The sequence below is a fragment of the Chlamydotis macqueenii genome, unplaced genomic scaffold, assembly GCF_036417535.1.
Source record: "Chlamydotis macqueenii isolate bChlMac1 unplaced genomic scaffold, bChlMac1.mat HAP1_SCAFFOLD_54, whole genome shotgun sequence".
Classification (NCBI taxonomy): Eukaryota; Metazoa; Chordata; class Aves; order Otidiformes; family Otididae; genus Chlamydotis; species Chlamydotis macqueenii.
The window spans coordinates 33,021-48,494 of NW_028239225.1; the positions used below are offsets into that span (position 1 = coordinate 33,021).

At 73.6% G+C, this 15,474-nt stretch overlaps 2 protein-coding genes across 2 annotated transcripts; both read left to right on the top strand.

The window, feature by feature from the left end:
• Positions 1–2,494: 2,494 nt before the first annotated feature.
• Positions 2,495–4,182, top strand: LOC147596007 (uncharacterized). Its single transcript, XM_086771744.1, has 2 exons — positions 2,495–3,480; positions 3,988–4,182. The coding sequence occupies exons 1-2, from the start codon at positions 2,683–2,685 to the stop codon at positions 4,168–4,170; spliced, it is 981 nt and encodes a 326-aa protein (XP_086627870.1). The 5' UTR covers positions 2,495–2,682; the 3' UTR covers positions 4,171–4,182.
• A 6,924-nt stretch (positions 4,183–11,106) lies between these two features.
• On the top strand, positions 11,107–13,921 carry LOC147596008 (uncharacterized). The gene is made up of 5 exons (XM_086771736.1): positions 11,107–11,286; positions 11,560–11,686; positions 12,394–12,507; positions 12,606–12,692; positions 12,825–13,921. Exons 1-5 carry the CDS (start codon positions 11,269–11,271, stop codon positions 13,919–13,921), a joined length of 1,443 nt encoding a protein of 480 aa, XP_086627862.1. The 5' UTR covers positions 11,107–11,268.
• The last annotated feature ends 1,553 nt before the right edge of the window (positions 13,922–15,474 follow it).

The following is a 15,474-nucleotide window of genomic DNA, read 5'->3' on the forward strand; positions in this document are numbered from 1 at the left end:
TCCTCCTGCCCGTTCCCTCGCCGGCGCAGCACCCCAGCTGCCGCGGCGCCCCGGCAGCAGCGCGCGCCCGCGCAAGGCGCCGCCGGTTGCTTCGCCGTCTCCGCTTCCCCCGTGGCGGCGGGAGGAAAAGCCGGGGAGCCGCTTTGGCGGGCGTCCGGCCCTGCGCGGCTGCAAAGACTCTCCTGGCAAACGCAGGACGGCGTCGCTGGTGCCCAGCGCGTTGGCGTGCCGCTCGTTTTGGGGGTGTGGGGTCAGGAGGGGCCTTGTCACCTGCCAGGGGCCGCGGCGGCCGCGAGGACACCGGGACGGTCACGGGTGGCAGTTCGGCCGCGGCGAGGGGGCCCCGGGACAGCGAAGCAGCTGGGCGGGCGCCGCCGGGCAGAGGGGTCCCGGCCGCCGAGTGCTGGTGGGGTGGGCGCCCCCCGTCCCCCTCGGCCCCTCCCCCGCCCCAGCAGCGTGCAGGTGCCCGCAGTTCTATTTTTTGAGGTTATTTAAATAAAAGCTTTCTCACAGCCGGCTCCCGGCTCCTCGCTCCTGGGACCGTTCGGCGGCCGAGCCGGGGCCGCGCTGGGACAGCGGCGTCTCCCCGGAGCCGAAATCCAGGCCCGGCCTTGGGCTCCGGTGGGGACCGCTGCGTTTCTGCCTCGGCCTCCGTCTCTTCCTGACCCTCCGGGCTGGAGATCCCTGGCTGCGCCGGCATCGTCTGGGCGCCAGCGAGCTGGCACAGCACGGCACGGCACGGCACGGCACGGCGCTGCGGCTCAGCCTGCGTGCCTGGTGCTGGCGAGGGGCTGCGGTGCCCGCCAGCCCCAGCCGCGGTCCCCATGCTCGGCTCCTCTCGTTTTGTCGCAGTTCCCACCAGAAAGGGAGCGACGCCGGCTCGGGGGGCTGCCCGGCTGCGCCCCGGCCCTGCCGCGTTCGCCGGTCGCGGTCTCCGTGGGAAGGGGACGTGGCCACCCTCGGGCCAGCCAGCTCCTGCCCTCGGCAGAGGCTGTGGGGAGGCCGGCGCGGCCGGGGCCGGTGTTTTGGCGTCGCCCAGCCCCGGCGCGGCGAGTCCGGGCAGCGGGCGACGGCAGCCACCGCCGGACGGCCCGGCCGAGCGCCCGCACGCCGCGGCCCGCAGTGCTGCGCCGAGCGTGGCTGCCGGCGGCTCTCCCGGCCCCGCCGCCCTGCCCGCGCCGGGCCCGCTGCCCTCCAGCGCCGAACCGCATCGGGACCCCGGGCTCGGCGCGGCGCGGTACGGCCGGAGGGGCTCGTGGAACGCACGAGCTGGTGGTGGCAGCGGGACGGCTGGGACCGCGCCGGGCAGAAACGCCCCGTCGCCGGCCGCGGCGCAGGCCCCGCGCTGCGCACCGCACGGCCCGCGGTGCCCGACCATCCCCGCGGCGGGCTGCGCCGGGCGGCCCTGGTGCCGCAGGCGGGGTGGGGGTCCGCGCCCCGGCACCCACCGCGGTCAGGGGGACGGTTTGGCGGCGCGGCTGCGCTGTCAGCGAACGCGCCCGGAGCTCCCGGTGGCTCCTGCCGTGGCCAACGCGCCGCATGCCGCGCGCCGCGCGCCGGACGGGGTCCCCAGGCCGTGGCGGCCTCGCCGAGCGCACCGGGGGTCCCGGCGGTGCGAGGGGGTCTCCGGCCCCGAACCTCGGAGCCCGCGTCCCGCCGTGGGGGGCTGTTCGGGGTGGGGGGTCCCGGGGGGGGCGAACACACGCACGGGCTCGGCCGCGCAGCCGCCCCTCGGGGTTTGGGGGGATCTGGGCCGGATCCCGGCCCCGCGGCGGGGTGGGGGGTCCCCACGGGGGGGCGGGGCGGGGTTGCGGGTCCCCACGCGCGGCGCCCGCTGCGGGGTGCGGGGGAGGCGAAGGCGCCGGGCCCGGCCCCCGGGCGGAGCCGCCCCGAGGCCGCGGTGCGGGGCGCGGGCGGGGCCCGGTGCCGTCAGCCGGGGCGGGCGGGGCCGGGCGGACGCGGAGCGGCGGCGGCGGCGGCGGCGGCGGCGCGGGGCAGGTCCGGGCCGGGGGGGGGCCGCGCTGCGGGCGGGGGGGCACCGGGGGGCGGGGGGTGAGCGGGGACCCCCCCACGCTGCGGCCCGGCCCGGTGCGCGGGTACCGGTGCGGCCCGGCCCGGCCCCACGCACTGCGGCGCGGCCCGGCCCCCGCCCCTGGGCCCGGCCCCCCCTCGCCCCCACGCGTGGGCCCGAGTCCCCCCCTCATCCCCCACGCGTGGGCCCAGCTCCTGCACTCACCCCCCACGCGTGGGCCCGGTCCCCCCCTCATCCCCCACCCGTGGGCCCGGCCCCCTCTCACCCCCCACGCGTGGGGCCGACCACCCCACCGGTGGGCCCGAGTCCCCCCCTCATCCCCCACGCGTGGGCCCAGCTCCCGCACGCACCCCCCACCCGTGGGCCCGGCCCCTCGGGACAAATCCCCCCCCCCGAGCCCGTGGGGCAGCCCCCCACCCCCCACGAAGCAGGCCCAGGGCACGCGCCCCCTGCACCGCCACCGCCGTCGAGGCCGGGCTCCGGCACCTTCCGCCCCGGGATCCCGCGTGCCGCAGACCCCGGCGTGGGTGGGGTGGGAGCTCCGCGGGTGCCGGCGTGCCCCCCGCGCTCCGGCCGGCCGCTGCGGTGCCGGGAGCTCCGGCCGTTCCCGTCTGCGTTTCCCGCAGGGCCGCGGGCGCGCCGAGCCCGGCATGACGGATCCGGCGGCGGCGGCGGCGGCGGCGGCGGGCGAGAGCGGCTCGGCCGTCCCGGGCGGCGAGGAGGGGCCGGGCGAGGAGAAGGCGCTGGTGATCCACAGCCAGGCCGAGGAGGAGGAGGAGAAGGCGTTCAAGTGCATCCTCTGCGGCGAGCGCTTCGGCCAGCAGCCCAGCCTCGCCCGGCACCAGAAGCACCACGCCGGCGAGCGCGCCTTCATCTGCGCCGAGTGCGGCAAAGCCTTCAGCCTCAAGCACAACCTCATCATCCACCAGCGCATCCACACCGGCGAGCGGCCCTACCAGTGCGGCGTCTGCCAGAAGAGCTTCAGCCTCAAGCAGAACCTGCTCACCCACCAGCGCATCCACAGCGGCGAGAAGCCCTTCTCCTGCCAGCGCTGCGGCAAACGCTTCCGCGAGCAGCGCTTCCTCCTCAACCACCAACGCACCCACGCCGAGGACCGGCCCGGCGCCGACAGCGACGTGCGGCCGGGCGGCAGCCGCTCTCCGGAGCCGCCCGAGGCGGCCGGCGGCCCCTTCGCCCGCGCCCGCTGCGGGAAGGGCTTCGGCTGCCGGAGCGGCCTGGCCGCGCTGCGCGCGGGGCCGCGGCGGGGAGCGGCCCTTCGCCTGCCCCGACTGCGGCAAATCCTTCGGCCAGAAGGGCTCCCTGAGGCTGCACCGGCGCAGCCACGCCGGGCAGCCCCCCTTCGCCTGCGCGCCGAGCGGCGAGAGCTTCGCCCAGAAGCCCAGCCTCCCCGCGCACCAGCGCGCCCACGGGGCCGAGGCCGCCCTCACGTGAGCCCCCCACCCCCCGCCCGCACCGGCCTCCGTCCAGCCGCGGTCCCGCCGGTGCCCGTGCCGCCCCCCGCCCCGCGTTCGGCGCCGCCCCGCCGGGGCGCTCTGCGCCCCTCCGAGGTGCGGTGGGAGCACCCGGCCCCCCACTCGCTCTCCCTCCTGCAGCGGGATTCTGTCCCGGGGGAGGGGGGGTCACGGGTCGCCTCCCCGGATTTTGGGCCGTGGCGCCGGGAGCTGCCGGCACGCTTGTGCGGCGCGTGCAGCCCGGCCCAGCCACGCCCGTGGCCGCGGCCAGCGTGACAGGGCGCCAGCGGCCCCCGCCGCGCCTGGGAAGCCCCTCGGCCACGCGCCGTGGGGGAAGGGGAGGAAGAGGAGGAAGAGGAGGGAGGCTTCCCCAGGGATTCCCCACACGCCCCCCTGCCTGGCGCGGCTGCGGCGCGGTGAACCCGCTCACCGGGGGTGCCGGGCGCCGGCGCGGGGTAACCTCTGCTGTGCTTGCTCGCCCAGGGAATGACGGCGACGGCTGCGACTGCCGGAGCGGAGCCGGACCCCACCAGCCGCCGGCCGCGCGCCCCGAGCCGTGCCGCCGCGCCGCCTGGGAGAGGGGCGCGAAGAGGAGGAGGCCGCGGCTCGCCCCGGCTGCACGAGAGCCCCCGCCGGCGCAGAATCACACGAAATAAAATCAAATAAACCGCAGCGCTCGAGGGCGGAGGCAGCTTCCCCAGCGGCAGCAGCTCCGGCGCGGAGCAGGGACCGCGGCGAGGCGGGGGCTGCGCGATGTCCCGGTGCGGTGCCGGCGGCGAGGGGCCCAAGGACGGCGTGGCGGTGACGGGGAGCGCGCGGCCGGGGAGGCGCAGGGTTGGGGCGGCCGGCAGCGCCGCGAGCGCTGGAGACGTGCCGACACCGAACCGCGCTGAGCGCCGGAGCCGCAGCCGGGGTGGGAAACCGCCCTCCTGTGCTGCGCCAGGCGTGAGCGCGGCCGGCGGGGACCGGCACACGGCACGGCCCTGGCTCCGGTGCCGGCGACGTCCCGGCGCTGCCGGCTGCCCCCGCGCCGCCCCGTCCCCGCGCCGCCGCCGTGTGGCACTTGACGTCTATCAATAAATGAATTAAAGCCTGGAAAATCCGCCTCTCCGTCTCGCCGCGGTGAGCCTGGCTGTGCCGCGAGCTCGGCCATCGCCGCCGGCCCGCAGCACCCCACCCCGAGCGCCCTTCTGCCGCTCGGCGCTGGCGTTCCGAGGATATCGTGCCGGACGGGGGTTCCTGGCGCGGCTTCCACGGGGGTTTGCCGAAGCTCTGCTGCCGGCGCGTGGGCTGCGGCGGGCACGAGGCTGGGAAAACCCCGGTGCCACAGGCCGGGACGCGTGCCCCGCCGGCGGGACGTCGCCGCCATGGCTGCGCTGGGATCCGGCGCACGGCACGGTCTGGCTCTCCCCTTCCCGCCCCACTCGTTTCCAGTAACGGGGCTGGAACTCGGCCTCCTCCCCGTTTCTGAGCGGTTGGGTGCTTGTGCCGCACCTGGGCGGCGGCACGGGCGGCGGCGGCACGGGCACCGACGGCGGCATGCGGAGCTACCAGGAGTGAGCTGGGACTGCAGGGCAGGCGCGTGCTGCCCGCCCCACAGCTTTCGCTCCGAATCCTCACGTCAGACGCGCGGCCGCGGGCTGGAGGCTTGCGGTTGGTGCGGGGTGACGGCGCAGGGTGACGGCGCAGGGTGACGGCACGGGGTGAGGCGCGCGGCAGGCGGGAAGGGGGAGCAGCGGAGCGCGCCGGGCCCTCGCCCCGCGGTGTGGGAGCGCGCACGGCGCCTTCAGCAGCGGAGCAGCCGGCGCGGAACGAGACGGGCGCGTCGCCAGGCCAAGGCGCATGGTGCCGCGCGGGGCCGCGGAACGGGGCAAGCGGAGCGTCGCACGGGAGGGAAACGAGAGCGGCCCAGAGCCACGCCGGGCAGGACAGCTGTGGGCCGCGGGACAAACCTCCTCGTCCTTGCTCTGTCTTCCCTGATTTTCCTCATTTTCCCCCATTTCCTTATTTTGCGGTAGGGATGAAGCACGGAGTTGCGGGAAGGGGCCTCTGGAGGTCGTCGAGCTCTGCGCCACGGACACGCGGGCTCTCCGCGTATTCCCGCGGGAGACTCTGAACTAAAACACCGCAAACTTCCCGTGCCCGGCGCGGCGCCATCCTACCGCGGTCCCACCCGCAGCACTGGGGGTTCGACACCCGCGACGGAGCTGCCTCCTGCGCGGGGAAGGCCCAGCGCCGCGGTTCGGCGGGGCGCCAGGAGCACCGAAGACCCCGGCCTTTGCGCAGAGCGCCGCTCCCTCCCCCACCGCGACCTCCCAGAGGGATGACGCCCCTCCCCTGCCGCGGCCCAGGACGTCGCCCCGCGGTGCGGCGCCTGCCGGGCTCGTGGAGCTGAAGCTCCCACCGACCGCCCGCCGTGTGAGCCGCCCGGTGCCCAGCGCCACAGCAAGAACCGGCTGTGAGACCTGGCCGTGCGAGGAACCAGCTGTGCGAGGAACCGGCTCTGCGAGGAACCGGCTGTGTGAGGATCTGGCTGTGCGAGGATCCGGCTGTGCGAGGAACCAGCTGTGCGAGGATCGGCTGTGTGAGGATCCGGCTGTGTGAGGAACCGGCTGTGTGAGGATCCGGCTGTGCGAGGAACCGGCTGTGTGAGGAACCGGCTGTGTGAGGATCCGGCTGTGCGAGGAACCGGCTGTGTGAGGAACCGGCTGTGTGAGGATCCGGCTGTGCGAGGAACCGGCTGTGCGAGGAACCGGCTGTGCGAGGATCGGCTGTGTGAGGATCCGGCTGTGTGAGGATCCGGCTGTGCGAGGAACCGGCTGTGTGAGGAACCGGCTGTGTGAGGATCTGGCTGTGCGAGGATCCGGCTGTGTGAGGATCTGGCTGTGCGAGGATCCGGCTGTGTGAGGATCTGGCTGTGCAAGGATCCGGCTGTGCGAGGAACCGGCTGTGTGAGGATCGGCTGTGCGAGGATCTGGCTGTGCGAGGACCTGGCCGTGCGAGGATTGGCTGTGTGAGGATCGGCCGTGCGAGGATCCGGCTGTGCGAGGAACCGGCTGTGCGAGGATCTGGCTGTGCGAGGATCCGGCTGTGCGAGGATCCGGCTGTGCGAGGATTGGCTGTGCGAGGATCGGCCGTGCGAGGAACCGGCTGTGCGAGGATCGGCTGTGTGAGGAACCGGGTGTGTGAGGAACCAGCTGTGTGAGGATTGGCTGTGCGAGGATCTTGCTGTGAGACCTGGCCGTGCGAGGATCTGGCCGTGTGAGGAACTGGCTGTGCGAGGAACCAGCTGTGCGAGGATCGGCTGTGCGAGGATCTGGCCGTGCGAGGAATCGGCTGTGCGAGGATCGGCTGTGCGAGGAACCGGCTGTGCAAGGATCGGCTGTGCAAGGATCTGGCTGTGCGAGGATCCGGCCGTGCGAGGAACCGGCTGTGCGAGGATCTGGCTGTGTGAGGATCCGGCTGTGCGAGGATCCGGCCGTGCGAGGAACCGGCTGTGCGAGGATCTGGCTGTGTGAGGATCCGGCTGTGCGAGGATCTGGCTGTGCAAGGATCTGGCTGTGCGAGGATCTGGCTGTGCGAGGATCGGCTGTGCGAGGATCGGCCGTGCGAGGAACCGGCTGTGCGAGGAACCGGCTGTGCGAGGAACCGGCTGTGTGAGGAATCGGCTGTGTGAGGATCAGCTGTGCGAGGATCAGCTGCGCGAGGAACTGGCTGTGCGAGGAATCGGCTGTGCGAGGATTGGCTGTGTGAGGATCTGGCTGTGCGAGGAACCGGCTGTGCGAGGATCCGGCTGTGCGAGGATCTGGCCGTGCGAGGAATCGGCTGTGCGAGGATCGGCTGTGTGAGGATCGGCTGTGCGAGGATCTGGCTGTGCGAGGACCTGGCTGTGTGAGGATCTGGCTGTGCGAGGATCCGGCTGTGCGAGGAACCGGCTGTGTGAGGAACCGGCTGTGCGAGGATCGGCTGTGCGAGGAACCGGCTGTGTGAGGATCTGGCTGTGCGAGGATCCGGCTGTGCGAGGATCGGCTGTGCGAGGAACTGGCTGTGTGAGGATCGGCTGTGCAAGGATCTGGCCGTGTGAGGATCGGCTGTGCGAGGAACCGGCTGTGCGAGGATCGGCTGTGCGAGGAACTGGCTGTGCGAGGATCTGGCTGTGCGAGGATCGGCTGTGCGAGGAACCGGCTGTGTGAGGATTGGCTGTGTGAGGATCGGCTGTGTGAGGATCTGGCTGTGTGAGGATCGGCTGTGCGAGGATCTGGCTGTGCGAGGATCGGCTGTGTGAGGATCGGCTGTGCGAGGATCGGCTGTGCGAGGATCTGGCTGTGTGAGGATCGGCTGTGCGAGGATCTGGCTGTGCGAGGATCTGGCTGTGCGAGGATCGGCTGTGCGAGGATCTGGCTGTGCGAGGATCTGGCTGTGCGAGGATCTGGCTGTGCGAGGAATCGGCTGTGCGAGGATCTGGCTGTGCGAGGATCTGGCTGTGCGAGGATCTGGCTGTGCGAGGATCGGCTGTGCGAGGATCTGGCTGTGCGAGGATCGGCTGTGCAAGGAACCAGCCGCAGCCCTTGCCACCGCTAGGAAATGCCACCGTAAAACTAACGTTTTCCGTTCCGTTCTATTCTGTTCTAATTTTCTAATTAACACCGGCTCAAACGACCAGGAAGCGCGTGGAAGCCTCATCCAACGAGGTGTCCCGGCTTCCTCCCAGAAGCGGCGGTGGTTTGGACGCAGTTCAGGGCGCGGTGCATGAAGAACGGCGACGACACGCGGACGCCGTGAGCTGTTGCGGGGAGGTCGAGGACTTTTCCAGCGTCCCGGGCTCGGCCGAGGCGCCGGTGCAGCCAGGAGGGTCCGGCCGGCGCAGGCGACCCAAACCGGCTGAAGCGAGCGTTCCCCCCCAGAAACGCCGCGCTCGGTATTTGGGGGGGGCGGCCGGTGGGCAGCGCGCTGGCTCTCGTCCCTCTCTCGCGATGGCTGCAAGATCACTCCCGGTTCCAGGGCTGCTGCGCGGGGTGGGCTGTACGGGTTGTCGGGTGGCGAGAAATTGCGCATTTGTATATTTTGTTATCCTTATTTTTTATTATTAATACTAATTTATTATCACCACCTTTCCCTTTGCTGCCCCAGTAAATCCCCTTTACCTCAGCCCGCGACTTCTCCCTCCTTTCCGATTCTCTCCCGCATCCCTCGGGAGGGTGAGCGAGCGGCTGCGTGGTTCTCGGTTGCTGACTGGGGTTAAACTGCTACACGGGGTTAGAGGAAAACAGCTTTTAAAGCTTCAGGGGAGTTAAATGAAATGAATTTCCTTCTGAAGACCTTCAGGCGGGACAGGGAACGCCTTTCTCACTCTTTTGGCCGGATATTCGCCAGGCGCAGCCACTCGTGAGAAGTTAACGCTCCTGTAACGGCCTGGAGCGTGGCACCAGTACGGGCAAACGTGGAAACCAGGAGTCTGTTCATCGGCCATCGTGGAAACGCAGTCCCAGTTCCCATCGCTGTTGGCTTCCAGTTCTCACTTGGAAACAAAGACTGGCCAGGCCCGACGCACGGAAACCGGACCCCCTCCCCACAGCTGCCGCTGCGACCTGCCTTTTCTTTCCCCCTGGAAGAAGAGTGGCGGAATTTAAAATGATTCCCCAGAGGCGCCTGTGCGCTTTGTCCCAAGTTTGAATTCTGCAGCTCCTGGTCGTTCCAGTTCTTCTCCTCCAGACCCAACGGCCGGAGCTGACGCGTGGCCCACGAGGCGCGGTGGGGCGCAGCAGAGAGGCCGTGGGCGGGAAGGGATTTCTCCGAATTGTGAACGAGCTGCGCTGAGCCAACGGCCGCGGACCGGCTGTGGGCGCGGAGCCGGCTCTGCTCTCCAGCACAGAAACTGCCCCACAACCCCAGAAACGGGCAAGCGGGGAAGACGTCCCCTCCTCCCACGGGACGCGTTTTCGGCTGCTCCGTGCCGACGTCAGCTCCGTCTCCTCCACCCGACTTTCCCGCCCGTCGCGCTGAGGAGGCTTTCACCAGAACGAGTTTCGGCTGCGAAGTCGCCGGCTGGGTGTCCGCACACAAACCAGAAAGGCTCCTCGGGAAGCAGCTGCACCCCCGGGGAGGCTGGGCACCCGAAAACGTGACAGCGCCGAGTCCTGAGGTCCGTCACGCGGCGCGGGCCGACAGGGCGTGAGCGGAGGATGCCCAGAGCGGAAGGGATGGGAGCGCGGCTGCGTCCTTCCCCTCACCTCCGTCGTAACCAGCGGGTGCTGCAAGGCCATCCCTGTGACCCATGCAGACCTCACCTGGAAAATAACGGGAAAGCCTGGAAAATAACCGGAAAGCCTGGAAAATAACCGGAAAGCCTGGAAGAGAGGGAGGAGGCAGCAGAGTTCTGTGTCCATGTAGACACACCAACTGTGTTCGGCAGCCACGCTCCTGCCCCGATACTCCTCGAGCCTCTGCGGCCGTTCTGCAGGGCGATCCGAACGCTCCCAGGGTTTGTTTGCCGGAGCACCAGGACCCACGGCCCAGCCGCGGCAGAAGCAAGGCACCGAGGCAGCGTTGCTGACAGGGCCTTCGGTGAATCAAGGGCTCGGGACGGAAAGCGCCATCACGGGCAGAGAGAAAATCCTGTGGGAAAAGAGATCTCACAGCTGCGCGCTGGGGTGAGGAGCTGGGCAGGAATCGCGGGGTGGGGACGCCAGTGACAGCGCTGCCGGCAGAGCTGGGGCAGGCGGGAGCTGCAGGCGCCGACCCTTCCCCTCCTCGCTGACGCCGTCCGGGCACCGCAGACGCCCAGGAAGGCCAGTTCTCCAAAGGCGATCCGTGAACTGGAGGCCAGTGCCTCTGAGACCTCCAGCACGGAGAATTCCCGTTGCGATTCTCCCGAATTTCGAGCGGAGCTGATGCCGCCAACAGCCGGACTCCTGCCGAGGCCTCGTCGCCGAGCTCCCCAGCGCTCAGGAGCACGGGCACCGGGCCCCGGGCACAACTGCGGCCAGAGAAGGGCAGCGCCGCGGTGAGGGGCCTGGGGCACCGGCGCCGTGCGGGGCGGCCGGGGAGCGGGGGCTGCTCGGCCTGGAGCAGAGGAGGCTGAGGGGAGCCCGCATCGCTCTCCGCCGCCCGGAGGGGGCCGCAGCCGGGGGCCGGGCTCTGCTCCCCGGGACGAGGGGAAACGGCCCCAGGTTGCGCTGGGGGGCTGGGTTGGGTGTCGGGAAAAACCCCTTCCCCCAAAGGGCTGCCAGCGCTGGGACGGGCTGCCCGGGGAGGGGGGAGGCACCGCCCCGGGGGGGCTGGAAGACGCGGGGCTGTGGGGCCCGGGGCCGTGGGTCAGTGGCTGTGGGGGGGCCGGGGGGGCGCCGGGGCCCGGGAGGTCGCTGCCGGCGCAACGGCTCCGCGGGTCCGTAACTCGCCGCAAACGAATAATTCCGGTTGAGTGCCGCGGGCCGGGGCCGCTGTCGGCGCAGGGGAACGGTAAAAACCGGAAACAACGGGAAACCCGGGGGCAGGGGGCACCACGGCGAGGAGGCCGCGCCGCCGGACCAATCAGCGCCGCCGCCGCCGGTCACGTGGCACCGCTCAAAATGGCGGCGCCGATCTCGCCCGGCTCGCCCCTTCCCGCGCGCGAGGGGCGGGGGTCACGTGAGCGCCGGCCCGCGCTTCCGGTCTGGCGCCGAACCACTTCCGGGTCGCCACATCCCGCGGCCTACTTCCGGCACGGAGCCTGCGGGGAGCGACACCCCCCCCCCCCCACGCCACGGCGGGGCCTCCCCCGCAGCCATGGCCGCGCTGGCGCAGGTACGAGCCGGGCCCCGGCCCCCCGCCCCGCTCCTTCCGCGGCCCCGCGACCCCTTCCCGTGGCCGCTGCCCGCGGGGCCGGGGTGGGGCGGGCCGCTCGGCGTCACCGCGCGGCCCCATGGCGGCCAAGATGGCGGCGGCCGGAGTTCCTCGCTTCCCGCCCCCTCCCGGGGCAGCGCTGCGCCCCGCGTTGTGGTGGCCTGGGGGGGTGAGCGCGGCGACGGGCCCGTCCCCCCCAGGCTGCGGCTGCCACGCGCCACCCTTGCGCCGCAGGAGCCCGTGACCTTCGAGGACGTCGCCGTCTACCTGAGCCGCGCCGAGTGGGACGCCGCGGCGGAGGGGCAGAGGGAGCTGTACCGCAGCGTCATGCTGGACACCTACGAGCTGCTGGCCTCCCTGGGTAACCCCGCCTCGGGGCTGCGGGGGCGCGCGGTGGCGGGGGGCTCCCGTGCGGCCTGGCTCCGTCGGAACCGCGCTGCGCCCAGCGCCGGCGGGCGCGTCGCGAACGGCTCCCGGCCGCGGGGGAGCTGCGCGCTGGGGTTTGCTCTCCGCGAGCCCTCCGGGGGCCCTGGCGCCGCGGTTCGGCCCCGCGCGGGGCTACGCCCTCGCTCGCTCGCCGCACCCACCCCGCGAGGCAGCGGGGGCAGAGGGTGCGACGGAACGGCTCGAGGTGCGAGTCGCCGCCCGGCGGGAGGCCAGAGGGTGAGGCCTGCAAGGCCCGCGACGCTCGCGCCTCCCCCTCTCTGCCCCCGCTCAGCTGCTTCGCAGCTTCTCCTCCTTTTTTTCATTTTCCCGTGGTGGCAGAGGCGCGATGGGGGCAGCGCGCCTCGGGGGGCGGCAGAGCCCCCTGAGCCGGCGAGCGCCCGGGGAGGAGGCGCCCAGCGCCGCTGGGACGGGCCCTCGGATCCGCCGGGAGGACGTCCCGGCCCGGGAGCCGCTTCCCGCGCCGCGCGTGCGGATAGATCCGTCCCCGGGGCCGCTCCGCCGCCTCCCTCGGGTTTCCCGGTTCCGGGTGGGGCCCCCCATCCCGGTGCGGCGCGGCCTGGGGCGCGCGCCGATCCCTTATCTCCGCGCGGTCCGCGTGACCCACCCCCCCATGCCCCCCAGGCTACCCCGGCCCCAAGCCCGACGTCCTGCACCGCGTGGAGCGCGGGGAAGCGCCCTGGGTGTGCGAGCCGCAGAGCCCGGTGCGCTGGGACGGCCCCCGCGGCCCCAGTCCAGGTGAGCGGGAGCCCCCCGCCCCCGCGCGCCCCCCGAGCCCCCCGTCGGGGGGAGCCCCGCGGCCCCGCGGCCCCGACGTCCGCGTGGTTTCCCCGCAGGGCGCGGCGCGGGCGGGAGCCGGCTGGAGGGGCCCGGCGCTGGCGGGCGCCGCGTGCCGGAGGAGAGGGCGCAGACCCCCGACCAGGGTGAGTGCCGGTGTCCCCCACCCCCGCGCGGCGGTGGCGGGGCGCAGCTCCCGCCCGTCCCGGCGGAGGTCGGGGGTGCGGAGCCCGTCCCGCCGCGAGGCCGCAGCCGAACTCTTGGCGCCGCTCTGGCAGGAGGCCGGTGCGCGCAGTGGCGTCTCCGCACCAGGAGGCTGCTCAGGAAGTTCGGGGGCGGCAGCGGGGCGCCGGCAGAGGCAGCGGGCAGAGCAGCGGGGCCGGAGGAGAGCGGAGCCCGGGCGCGGACGGCTGGGACGGAGCCAGAGGCGCAGCACGCCCGAGCGGGCGCGGCGGCAGGGAGCGGGAGGCTCCCACTCCATCCGGCGGCGGAGCGGCAGGACGCAGCAGCGGAGCGGCAGCGGCTGCGCGGTGGCCCTGCGGAGGGGTTCCCGGGCGGCGCCGCGGAGATCCCGGGGGCCGCGGCGTTCCCGGAGGGAAGCGGGGCGCTGCCTGCGGAGGGCCGGGGCGAGGCGGTTTGGAAAGAGCACTGCTACTGCGCCGCGGGCGCGGCGCCGCTGCCGCCTCTGAGGGAGCACGACTACTGCGGGCGCGGCCTGCGCGGCGTCGCGGCGCTCAGGGACCACCAGTACTGCCACCTGCGCGGCGTTCCGTACCGCGGCTGGGGCCGTGACGGCGCCGGCGACCCGCGGGCCGCGCTGCGCAGGCTGGCGCGGCGGAAATCCCGGATAGGGCGGATCCTCCGGAGAGCCAAGCGCGTCGCGCGGCAGTGCCGGGGCTGCGGCAGCGCGCGGCGGGCGTCTCCTCAGGGCCCCTCCGGCGCCGCCTGCCCTTCCGGACGCGCCGTCCCGCCCGCCGCGGCGCAGGACGACCCCGCGCAGGCAGCGCGTGCGGCGAGCTTTCCCGCGGAGCCGGAGGTCGCGCGGCCGGCGTGCGAGGGCGGGCGCCGGGGCGGGGCGTCGGAAGGACTTTGTGCCCCCGCGGCGTCCTCGGCTGCGGCCGCGGGGGCGAAGAGCGAAGCGACGCGCCCCGCGGAGTCCGCACCCCGCCAGGCGCCGGGGCCGCAGCCGATGCGGGGCCGCGGCGGGGAGGGGCGCGAGCGGGTCCCCCGCGGTGACGCGTCGCTGCGGGACGCCTATCGCGCGGTGCTGCGCGCCGTCGGCCACGTGCTGGACGCCGTACGCCACGACTGGCGGCTCGGCGGCCGCTTGCAGCGCAAGGAGCTCTGGCCCGTCGTGATCCGCATCGACAGCTGAGCGCCGCGCGGCCCCTCCCGGCGCCCCCCGCCGAGGCGCTGTGGGGGCGGCAACGCTGCGAGGAAGGAAATAAACCGAATTGCGGCCGCGGCGCCGCGCCGTGCTGTGAGCTTGGCGGCCGTCAGCGCGTTACGCGGCCAGGCTCTGGCCCGGGTTCCCTGAGCAGCGTGCTGGGGGGTCGGGGGACAGCGCGCCGGGTTTCGGCGGGGCCCTGCCGCCGTCAGCTGGGGCGAGCCGCGCGGCAGATCTAACGGGGCGCCGCGGCGGCGGCCGGCGGGAGACCAGGCCCCGATCGGGGGGCGAGGCGCCCGAATTGGGCCGAGGGGGCGGCAGCTGCGGGCGGTGCCTCGCGGGGGGCAGAGCCCTGCGGGAACTGCGGCGCCCCGAACCGCAGCGCCGTGCCGCACGTGGCTGAGCCCGCTCCGGTGGCGTCGGAACCCCCAAATTCGGGCGCGGGGGCGGGCTGGTGACGTCTCGTGTGGGGAGCGGGGGCTGCTCGGCCTGGAGCAGAGGAGGCTGAGGGGAGCCCGCATCGCTCTCCGCCGCCCGGAGGGGGCCGCAGCCGGGGGCCGGGCTCTGCTCCCCGGGACGGAGCGGGGGGGCTCGGGCACCGGGCCCGGCAACGGCGGCGTCGCCGCCCAATGGCAGAGCGCCTGGCGCGTCACGTGTGTGTCCGAGCCAATCGGCTCGGCGCTGGAGGGCGGGGCTGCCGCAAAATGGCGCCGCCGGTGAGAGCAGCGAGCGCCGGGACAGCGGCGCCACTTCCGGGTCAGGGGAGCGGGGCGTGCGTCACGCGCGAGGGGGCGGAGCTTCTGCCGGAAGTGCGCGCGGGTGTTTACGGTGGGGGACACGCCCTTTCCGTCGCTGTTGCCGTGGTGACGCGGACGCGGCCTGCTGCTTCCGGCGGAGCCTTCGCGGCCCGGGCCCGGGGCTGCCCCTGCCCCTCTGCCCCGCTCTGGTGAGACCCCCCTGCAGCACTGCGTCCGGCTCCGGAGCCCCCAACACCAGAAGGCCGTGGAGCTGTTGGAGAGGGTCCAGAGGAGGCCACGCAGATGCTGGGAGGGCTGGAGCAGCTCTGCTGTGAGGCCGGGCTGGGAGCTGGGGCTGTTCAGCCTGGAGCAGAGGAGGCTCCGGGGAGACCTGAGAGCGGCTCCCGGTGCCCGGCGGGGCTGAGGCCGGGCACGGTGCTCGCGCAGCGAAGCCGCCCGGCTGCGCAAGAGGAGGCCGCGCCTGCGGCCCGGGGTTTCTTTCCCCCCCCACTCAGGAAGGGCGGCCGCCGTTGCCCGCTGGCGCAGGGGAAGCCGCTCCCGTTGAAGCGGGGGCAAACGGCGGGAGCGCTGCCGGAAATCCCGCCGGCTTTTGCGCGCGCGGCACGGAGGGGCGCGGGCGCAGACACGCAGAGGTGTGGAGCGGAGCGCGTCCCGCCTCACCGGCCCGTCCTATCCCGTGTTCCCCTGCTCTCCCCCCGTTGCTCCGCCGGGACCCCCGAGCTGCAGCGGCTCCGCTCCTCTTGGCGCCTCGGCCCCTGCGCCTGCGGCCCGGCCCCCGCGCGC